The sequence below is a fragment of the Adiantum capillus-veneris genome, chromosome 11, assembly GCF_014529385.1.
Source record: "Adiantum capillus-veneris isolate H3 chromosome 11, ASM1452938v2, whole genome shotgun sequence".
NCBI lineage: Eukaryota > Viridiplantae > Streptophyta > Polypodiopsida > Polypodiales > Pteridaceae > Adiantum > Adiantum capillus-veneris.
This window is the reverse complement of record NC_140941.1, coordinates 128,098,196-128,109,013: the sequence shown is the minus strand read 5'-3', so window position 1 is coordinate 128,109,013 and position 10,818 is coordinate 128,098,196. Positions and strand designations below refer to the sequence as shown.

Genomic DNA, 10,818 nt, shown 5'->3' with positions numbered 1-10,818 from the left:
TCAGAAAGTACAAGGGCAAGGCGTGTCATGCTAATATGAAGAGGGCATAGGTATGCATCTCTCCACTCTTATGTAGACGAATGTCAAACGAGTCATTCTTAGAGAGAGAGATCAATCTAGATTTTTCAATACTACACTTTGACCGTGAGGCTAGGCGAACATCTACACAATTTTCAAAGCTTTCAAGCTTTAAGGAAGAGTAGGGAATCATCTGGGAAAGGCTTTGCTAGCAGTTGGTCGTTATTCAATTGAGACATACCTTGAATCTCTCCTTTTGCAGCACTGTCTTCCAGTAATATAACCAAAGAGTGGGATCCAATGGCGAACATTAGAGGGGCAAGTGGGCATCCTTGTTTTATGGATGTTTTAACCTCAAAAGAACCCACAATTCTCTCATTGAAAAGGAGCTCCGATTGGCTACCAACACCTAGGGTGCTTGCTAGGCGGCGCATCTGTGGCCCAAAGCCTAATGAATTCATGACATCTTCAATGAACGACCATGTTATCTTGTCGTAGGATTTTGCAAGATCCGATTGAAGTAGATACACTCTTGTTTAGTGAAAGCGGCATATTCAATGCCGAACATTGTTGCCAAAATGTTATCATAGATTGACCTTCCCTTGATGAATCCATGCTCGTGGGGGGTGAGAACTTTGTCGAGGAGGGGGAGAGCTTGAGGGCTACATTTTTGGCGATAGTTTTATAGGCTACAGATATCATCGTTATGGGGTGCCAATGCTTAAGTTGGGAGCAACAGACTTGTTTGGGGATAGGCTTCATGAGGCCTCTTTTGATGCTTAAGTCCATGACCCCATCACTGAGGGCTTGATTAGCCATTCTCGTGATGGGAGACTTAAGATCATCCCCAAATTCCATGAAAAATTCAATAGTCAACCCATCCCAACCAGGGGATCTTTCTTTGCCTAGAGCATGGAGCGCAAGGGAGTATTCATCCTCGGTGAACGTCTTCTCTAGGAGGTTGGCTTCAAAGAGGGATACCGTTCTTTTGACACTCCCAAGGAGAGTCGATCCGACGTCATCTGTCGTCGTAGGGGAGCGTGCCTCCAACTCGCCTATGATCTATTGCAGGTGGTTGAGAGCATTAACACAACCATTTCATCAGGATTTTCAATATCATTTCCATCTACATTTGTGAGAGAGTGGACCAAGCCCTGACTTCTTTTGAATTTGAGGGCCCTAAAGAAGTGTGTACAGTTGGCCTCCTCCGTCTAGAGGAAGGTTTCTCTTGATAGGATTTTTGATTTAGCACCATTAATAATCTTTTCTACACGTGTCTAGACATAAAGGAGTCTCTGACATGAGTACATCTGGCTTTCACGAGTCCTCACCTTCTCCCCATCACATAGCAAGAATTCTCCATGGGGAATGTAAAAGCTCCCACATATGGTATGTCTAAAGATCTTTACTTATCTTGCCAACGAACTAGCTAGGTTCACAAAGATCATTTAAGAAAGCAAGGAAGTGATCGTCGCCAATGGGAAATGGAGGAACTCTAATGAGTGGAGCAGGGCTATGGGTGCTGCAATGTTGGACCCACATGGTTAAATGTATGGGAGGTTTGCTCTTAGGCCAGCCAAGTGTCTTGCCCTCGTCTTGCCTTTATCATGGGGTGACCCCCCTCTCAACCGATGTAACTATGGTTGCTGGGTGACATCATGGCTCGGCACGAGCATGACAAGAATCTATAATTCTTTTGGGTTGCTAATATAATTCACTCACAATTGTGAGTTTTGCAAAAAAAAATTAAAATTTATTCTATTTGCATCTAATAATTTTAGTACACTTTCTTTATGAGGTTCAAGTTACAAGTTGTTACTATGGAGGTGGTAAAAAATATTCAGCCAAAAATGCATTAAAGACACAAGTTAGAGAATTCAAGTTGCATAGGATTCAAAAAACTTATGCATGGTTGACATGACATGGGGAATACTTGCCATCTATTTAGTGACGAGGATGAGTAACACATAGGATGTATTTACGCCAGGTTCACATCGATTGGGTGAAAGAAAACTGAGATAAAGCCTCTTCCAGGCGGAAGGCAGTGAACTCTCTTCTTCCACCGTGCTAGTGTTCACATAAGGGTGGGGGAAGGAGAAGCTCTTAAGGGTGGGCCAGAGATGGTTGAGGCATCCCATTCGTTCCTTTTTGTTGTGTCATGGGTGGAAGAGAGTTTGGGCTTTTGGGGGCGGGGCGGGGCGGGGGGTGGTGGTGGAAGAAAGTAAAGCTCTTTCTTCCATGGTGTCGCATAAACTTTTGTTTCTTCCACTGCCTGATGTGAACCGTTCTCTTCTCGTAGCACCTTATGGAATTTGGTATATGTTACGAGAAGGTTTCAATGCCTTCTACATGGACTAGCTCAATCCATTCCTTTGAAAGCGTGGCTTTGTACTCTTTTCCTCTTATAATTCTTTGCAAGCATCACATAAAGCCATACATGCACTATGCGTTGTGCATCATGTGTCTGCAAGGATTCATTAGTTTCGTTGAAGTTTCATCAATTTTGTGGAAGTGTGGGTGTGGGTATGGGCAAGCATTTTGCAAGCCGTTTCTCATGAGATGTGAACTCTCACTTAAAACCAAATACTGGGGTATGGTCCAGGTTGAGTCGCGCCTAGTGCTACCGGGGGTAGTGAGGGGAAAGATGGAGATGGTCATACTCATCAAGCTTTTAAAAGGCAAGGTTGCAAGATAGTGGCAAAAAAGCCTTCACTTTTTTAGCTGTGAATTGCAAGATTGTAGCAAAAAAGCCTTTACTTTTACTGGTTGTGTATCGCAATTTTCACGATGCTCCCTTCTCCAACGGAAATATAGGCTAATACCCTCCAAAATGAAAGGGCGATCGCAGGACTTCAAGAAATGAGGAAGTGCCTATAAGATAAGGGGGCCGCTATAGTGGCGACCCCCTTTACAAGAGCTATTGTGGCCCTATAGTATTGCGAGGAAGCATGCACTACATGGAACACACGTTACCCTAGTAGTTTACGTGTCTCTTTCTAGACGCTTGAGTTGAGGGTTCACCTCGCTAGTGGTCCCTGGTGCAACATTACTTTTTGGCCTTGTTTAGTCGCTCAATTGCTTTAATTGACGACTATCAGCACGCAACAGTGTATTGAGGGCGTAGATGAAGTAGGTGAAACTAGTAAAACAGTTATGAAGGGAAAAAGTGCTCTATCTCAAGTTTATTGCAATAGCATTGCCCCCTCACCTAGTTACTTGACATATTCCAAGCTTACTTCCCCTTGCTAGCGCTGGGTGCGACTCAGCGCTTAGAAAGCAGAGATTAATTTTAGTTGATCGAAGAGGTGATGCAGGAGGCCGTCGATGGGCCGGCAGTGTGACGGTCTCGATGCTGCCGCGAGGTGGGAGGTACCGCTAAAAATGGGCGTTTGTAAGAGGGAGGGGCACCCACTAAAGGCCGGACGTGTAGAAGCACGCACAGTGCACGACCCTTGCACGAAGGTGCGTCCACTCACAACTGCCAACCCATCTCTACACACACACTCGCATACATTTCACGCACAATCACAGCATTTCTTTCTACCCTCAAAAACACAGAAGGAGCGCACCCTCTTTCTACCCTCTCACACACGCACACACTCTCAAGCTCACCCTCTTTCTACCCGCGTACGCACTTTCACCTCTCTCGCTCTCACGCACACACACAGGCCCCACCGAGGAGATGCACACATACAACTCCCGCACATTTTCTACTCTCACACGCACTCATAGTGTAGGAGTTTCAACACACGCTCGCAGGTACATTTTCTACACTCATATATTCAACCCGTATACATACACACACTCCTCAGAAGAAAGCTGGGGAGACAGGGGAGCTCTCATCAGACACGGGAGGCAAGCGGATTGCCTTGAATTTTACAAATACACACACAAAGCGCTTCTCTCGACTCTCCTCCCTGCAGGTACTTGCAAAGCAGCGGCACTCCTCGTGAAAACTCTCTCGCACACACATACACATGCACAGTGTGTTCTCTCTCTAAAATTTGCGTGTATATGTCTGCTTCTCTCTCTACTCCTCCAAGCTTTTGCGTTGCGCCTCTGTACCGCAACCTCGCTTTCCAGACAAGAAGAGCTGCCCCAGCTTGCAAGCATTTGCACTCAATTCCCGCTGTCGGCACCCATCTTCTTCTTCTCTCTCTGCGTGTATACGTGTTTCTCTCTCTACCAGGGTAACGAGATTACACCACGGAAGCTGCAGGGAAGGTCGCTCCACTATTGGGTTGCTCGCATTTTCTCTCTCTATACTTCGGCAGAGGAGAGGAGGCCGTCTTTGTCTCTCTGGAGGTCTGTGTGTGAGTGTGGAGGGGTTGGAATTCTCTCTCCTTCACTTTCTCTCTCTTGCCGCCGCAGGTTTAATCATGGGCGAGGCACTTTGCTTCTGCTTGAAATCTTTTGGGGCCGGGGGGGAGAGAGAGAGAGAGAGAGAGAGAGAGAGAGAGATTGTGTGTGTGAGAGAGTGGTGGGCTGCGGACCCAATACTCACCAGCCTTTCTTCACAATCTAAACCAGCTGCTCGCTACTGAATTGAACAAGTAAGCAAGGAAGTACTGTTGGGTGCCAAGTAGCAGCTGTAGAAGAGAGAGTAGGCCCAGCACTCCCTGCAGCTGCCCATGCTTGCTAATAGTAGTTGTAGAGAGTGTGCACCCTCCTCCTCTTACGCCGCCATGGCTCCATACTTCTCCTAGAGACTGGTCTCTCTCTCTCTCTCTCACACACACACACACACACACACACACACACGCTACTCATGGCGCGCACACGCCCAAAACTCTGTTTCCCCTCTCTCTAAGCGACTGGTCTCCTTGCTCACCATTTGCGCATACCCCCACAGACAGAGTCCACCCACCCTCTTTCGCATAATACATACACAGTTTGTTTTGGAGTCTTCTACACACGTAATAGTCCTCTCTCTCTCTCTCTCTCTCTCTCTCTCTCTCTCTCTCTCTCTCGTCTTGCCTCCTTCCCCTGCTTCCGCTTTACTCTGTTTTGGTCTCTGCTCTTGGTACATATAAGTAAGCTCTCGTCTATTTTGGGATGAATTTTGCTATTGTCTATTTTGCACTCTGTTTAATTATATAATCACGGAAGTTCGTAGTTGTTGGGTGAATTTGAGTCATAGAAATTCAGAGATGGCAGAATTCGTAGTGGAAATTCAGCGCGCGACAGTCTGCTGTGTGCAATTCATCCTATCATGCATAAGAGAGAGGACTTGCCACTATAATTTGATTAGTTTGCAGCTCATGTTTTCTGTGCATGATTGTTGTAATGGCCATGCCAAACAATTTAGTAGCTCATTGGCCTTTGCCTTTTCGCAGATATCCGAAAGTAAAAAGCATAGAGGTTCGCCACCCAGAGACCTGCAGGAAAGGCAACAAGGGAATGGACTCTTCCTGTGCAGAATTTAAAAGGGCTGGCAGCTTCAACAGAGGAGGGGGGGCAACAGAGCAGGAGCAGGGGGACTTTCTAGCCATTGAGGACTTGCTCGACTTCTCCAATGAAGACATAGGGGGCTCAATTGAGAGCTATGAAAGCAACGACAGTGCCCCTGCGTCCTCAATTTTACTGTCAGGTGATGAGTTGAAGGCAAGCTCGGTCTCATCAGCTGCTACGGAGAAACCTTCGAAGCAGCAACAGCAGCAAACTCTATGCCTTTTTGAGGGAGACGCTGGAGGCTCCGGGGAGCTGTGTGTGCCGGTAATTTATACTGAATTTCTAACTTAATTACGGATTGGGCGTGCTTGGTAATTAATGTCACATTAGCATAAACCTCCTGTTAGGATATTCAATGGTGGGATGCAAAGACATACATGATCGCATGTTTTCATATGAAAATACATACAAGTAGGGCTTTTGACATACATACAATTAATTTAGGTTTATGCCTATTGATATGTATGTGTAATTAATTAAGATTGTAGAGAATAATATATGGCAATATGTACATAAGGTATTGCATCAAGTAGGTGCTGTTATATAAGCTATGTGCTGTCTCTCTTGCATAAAATAGTGCTTTCTCATACTGGTAGACATTGGTATTCTATGGCAGTTCTTACCTTAGAGCTGTGTGTTTTTGGTTCTATATTGATCATGTAATTAATTCCATTTTCCCTCTCTGGCCCTTTCAGTGTGATGACTTGGCAGAATTGGAGTGGTTGTCGAATTTTGTTGAAGAATCGTTCTCTTCAGCCGATGGCGCAGTGCTGGAGGGAGTACTTTTGCATGATGATAATGTGCTAAGAGAAAGCAAGCAAGCTCACAGGGCCAGCCCTGTGTCAGTGCTTGACCATCATAGGAGAGGCACCCACCATTTAACAAGCTCAACTACTAGCAGCACTAGTGTGGGTGGAAGGCACCTACTTAGCCCGGACCATATTTACCTCTCTCGACCCGGCCGTGCTCGCAGCAAGCGTCCCCGCTCGGCCGTCTGCTTCTGGAATACTCGAATCCTCTCCATTACTGATGATTGCAACATCCTAGAGGCTTCATGCACCTCTAAATTGACAAGCCGGCATCAACCTTCATCCTCCTCCGACTCTGAGGGCACATTGACCTTGGGTTACGACGACTCAGATGACTTTTTCATCTCTCCAACAAAGAAGGCATCTAGTGCCAGCAAAGTGCCAAAATCAGCCAGCAACAACACCAAGGGTGCAGCAGGGGCACATGCAAAAAGTGGCCAGCATGCGGCAGTTGGCGATAGAAGATGTTTGCATTGCGGTAGCCAACGCACCCCGCAATGGCGCGCCGGCCCGATGGGCCCCAAGACTCTTTGCAATGCATGCGGGGTGCGGTACAAATCAGGCAGGCTTTTACCAGAGTACCGGCCAGCAGCGAGCCCGACATTTGTTGAGTCGATTCATTCCAATTCGCATCGGCGGGTGCTGGAGATGCGCCGGCAGCGAACCGACGAGCTCTTTACTAGCGGGCATGTGGACCAGCTAGGGGTATGCTGACAATGCTAAATTTTGAGCGTTAGCGACGGGGTCTGATGGCAAAGGCAGAGAGTTTCGTCATGTATGCGCGGTATGGAGGCTGTTGTCAGGTTTCGGTCTGTGTATGTGCTTGATACGAGCGCGGATTTGCTGCATCTGAGCGGAATTTCTGGAGATGTGTGTGTGTGTGTGTGTTTGAGAGAGAGAGAGAGAGGGTAAGGCACATGTTCCTGCTGTCAGAGAGGCTCCCAATCTGAGTTTCTCTTCTAGTGTGTAGGTTTTAGGGATACTAGACTAGGTAGGCTTTGAAGTGTAGGTTGCCAATACATCCCCTTCTCAAGAAAGTTTATCAGCACGCATCATGATTTCATGAATGTGGAGAGCTCCGTACACCACGAGCATAGTCACAATCGCAGTGAGAGAGCCTCTACCCTTCTCTTTCACTCACTCACTCACACTCACTTTTTCTCTCCTCATTTATAGTCTCACCGACAGAGCAGGAAAAAATGCCACCAAAAAGCAGTCAGTTCTTTTAACTTGTATTTGAACTAGCCATTTCATTTATTTGTCTTTCTTGCTTCCTTGTATCCCTTTTTTTTTTTGTAGCAGTGCGTACTCACATACCTGTGAGCATGATACAATGCATGTTGACGAGCTTTCGGCTGCACTTGGACCCGTCATCCGGGTGATGGAGGACGAGTACTCAACCAACCAAGCTAGCTCCCGTCGTCGGCTGCTTCCTTGTATCTTATAGCCGCTCCCAACCCCCCAACCCCCTCTTTCTCTCTCAGCTTTACCTTATATCCTTTTAACCCTTCTTGTAGTGGGGATGGGATGCCTTAACTAACTAGTTTGGTGAGTTTCTTAGAAAGCATTTTTCAGTCATTGTGAAGAAACTATTTCTATCTTTTCGTCAAAGTGATCGTGTCTATGGTACAATTGTGTGTGTTGCCCGATGGAAAAATGGCATTGTTAGCTGGTGCAATGCCAGGTAGTGCTCACACGATGCATAGTTATCAGTCAATTTCCGAAATAACTGTGCCTTACACATGGTCACATGTGCTCTTTCGTTTTACATGCAACTATGCAAGGCCTTTTGTAACTATGCCGATTTTAGCATAGTTGTGTCAGTAACATCTTGCTAATTACTATACTTTGTGTGACCGCATCTTTAGTTGAATTCCTTGGCAACAATGAAATAAATTAGTCCAACTTTTGGCTTTTGTTCTTGATGATCGGCTAAACTTTTGGTCAAATGCTCAATTTTTGGCCAAAAGTTTAGCTTTTTTATATCGAAATCCGAGTTGAAGAAAGGGTTCTGTAAGTATGAGAGTGTAAAATTAAATACACGAGTGCAGTGAAATTTTAACAGAACAAATGAGTTATTCATGCCTAACCATGCTTTAACGCATTGTTTTAGTATTGATTGTCACCACTTGAACTGTTCAAGGATGGTTTGCCACCACTAAAAAAGGGATTGTTGATGGCTACATCTTCTAACCTCTTCACTGTAGGTAGATCTCCATGCTTCCCCTTCTAAGGCCTCTTATCAATTTTTGTGTGACAGTGTTATTGGTTAAGCCCATTAATTGGCAAAGGCTGGTCACAAGATATTGTGCGCGCCTGTCCAGCTTTGTCAATACCAAATGTTTGGCATGAAGCTACATGGTTACACTGGCAAACAGATGCATCATCTTTTCCCTTAGTACAGGATACAGAAGTGCTTGCTCCTATCCACAATGTGTGTGTTTTGCTCAAGTGCACAACACATGCACGACTCTACCATAATTTAGAATAGCTTCCCTGTGTTGGTCCGTACGGTCCAACACTTTCAGTAATAATGATGTGAGCTTCCCTGCACTTGAGTGGTCCAAGTATGAATGCATGAGCAGTTCCTCTTACCGGGCTCGATGCTAGCATTGGAGATGGAAGGTGCAGGGTCAGGCTGAAGAGATCGCACTGATGAGTTCTTGGATGCTAAATGTCCCGGGCTGCACACCTAAAGAAAATGAAGCCCCCTGTATACCCCCAGGACGATGCCTTTCTCTGAGGCTGCACGAATGCCTCCCGTGGTGGAGCTGTGCAATTCAATCATGAAGAGTTCGGATGGGCATTGCTGTGTTTGAACCTTACTCGCGCGCCCTAGCCCTTCTCCAACCTAAACCTTGCCAGTCCATCAGCAGTGTGTTCCTCAAATTTTGAGAGATGCGTGGTTCGTTGATTCATCCCGTCGCCTGATTCTCTGTCAGCAACCTGCCCACCCCCAATTGCCGTCTTGAGAATTCCCCTGTCGGAATTGTGATCAGGATGCCAAAGCTGAAGATGCAAACTTCTCAGTAGCACCTGAGCAAGTTCGTGATGACCGTCTAAGGAGACTGACCATTATGGCCGTGTCGATAGCCTTCGAGCAACTACGTATGAATCGAACGTTCACTACAACAATGACTGATGTGGCACTTGCATGGATGACACAGTGCATGAGTTTGGAGACTTGTGAGGAGTTGAAGGAGTTTCTTAGTGCATTTCGATTATAACCGATAGCTGCGCATTGAATGCCTTGAACAACCCGAAGCAGAAATTATGAGTATGGAGTCGACATCTGAAATCTGGTGAATCGACTGGAGCCTGCGAATCAACGGACTCTAGTAGCATTGTGCGAGTCATTTCTCAGAGGGCTTATAACAATGATCTTTAGATCGGCACATACATGACCAACATGCAATTGGATAGAAGGTGAAAGTACATTGTCTTAAGGTGCCCATTTTCAAAGGAAGTGGTCCTTCAACAAGCAGTATGGGAGCTTTTGCTCCACAGTGTGCAAGAGGAAGCGGTTGCAAATGATACCTTGGCCTTCCCTAGTAACGGCTGGCCCAGAGGCTCAGGAAAAAGTAGGCGGTGTAGTTGTGGGAGGTGCAAGTGATAGGTTTGCTGTACCGGGCTTTCAACTTGGCATCTGGTGTGGTCATTCTGAAAGAGGAGGTTATGTGGAAGTAGAGTGAGCAAATCCATGGTGCAATAGTGGACCGAGGTCTATGGGTACAATGGTCGAAGCTGTGTAGTTCTCAACCTTGGTGTTGGGCTATGGCCCAAGCACTAGTCGATCGACTCAGCAAGATTCAGTTAAGCAAACGCACATATACGTACCACAAGTGCAACCTCAACAGCCTGCATTTTATGCCCAGCAATCAATGCCCCAAGTGCGGGCACATCAGTATCTTACTTCTCAAAATGTGCAGCAGTATTTGCCCCAGGGTTGCAGTCAAAGCTGAATGGATCAGCATCATGTAACTGTAGCTGAGTCCACAATGCAACCTCCCATTGTCGACAATTAGCCTGGCGGAAACGGAGGCGGTGGGGGATATGGCAGGGGATTCGGCCGAGGCTTTGATTGCGATGGCAACGGGAGGCGAACCTGAGGGTGTTAGTATTGCAATGACCCGAATCATGTGATCAATGAATGATGTTGCGTGAGCACGAGGCAGCTAGGGAGGCTGCAATCACCTGAATTGTGTAGAAACCACGCACAAATAACAACTTTCCCCTGGCAGGGATAATTAACGTAGAGTCCATAGTGAAGTTGGATGATCCAAGCCCTCCCTCGCCGATATTTGCATTAATGCAAAGTAGAGCCGTAATAGACGATGGACTAGTGTTATCCGAGGCTAGCACGGTTAGTCCAACTGTAGAAAAGTGGACTGAGCAGCGAACCGTGCGGGAACAGAGCGCTCATGAGATGGTCAAGCAGGCTCAAGCACAGCAGTTGGGCAGAAGCAAGCTGATGTAATTATGGACTTCAGCCAACAAAAGAGTGGCAAAGAAAATCGCCAGTGGCCGATGTCGCGGCAAT

At 46.5% G+C, this 10,818-nt stretch overlaps 1 protein-coding gene across 6 annotated transcripts; it reads left to right on the top strand.

The window, feature by feature from the left end:
- Positions 1 to 3,782: 3,782 nt before the first annotated feature.
- On the top strand, positions 3,783 to 7,842 carry LOC147447993 (GATA transcription factor 9-like). 6 transcript variants are annotated; one of them, XM_086523889.1, is made up of 3 exons: positions 3,783 to 3,941; positions 5,355 to 5,733; positions 6,165 to 7,842. In XM_086523889.1, the coding sequence occupies exons 2-3, from the start codon at positions 5,419 to 5,421 to the stop codon at positions 6,990 to 6,992; spliced, it is 1,143 nt and encodes a 380-aa protein (XP_086380015.1). In that variant the 5' UTR covers positions 3,783 to 3,941; positions 5,355 to 5,418; the 3' UTR covers positions 6,993 to 7,842. The 6 variants fall into 6 exon arrangements, with proteins under 6 accessions (XP_086380015.1, XP_086380018.1, XP_086380019.1 ...); XM_086523892.1 differs by lacking the exon at positions 3,783 to 3,941 and adding an exon at positions 4,190 to 4,323; XM_086523893.1 differs by lacking the exon at positions 3,783 to 3,941 and adding an exon at positions 4,339 to 4,571.
- Positions 7,843 to 10,818: the final 2,976 nt, after the last annotated feature.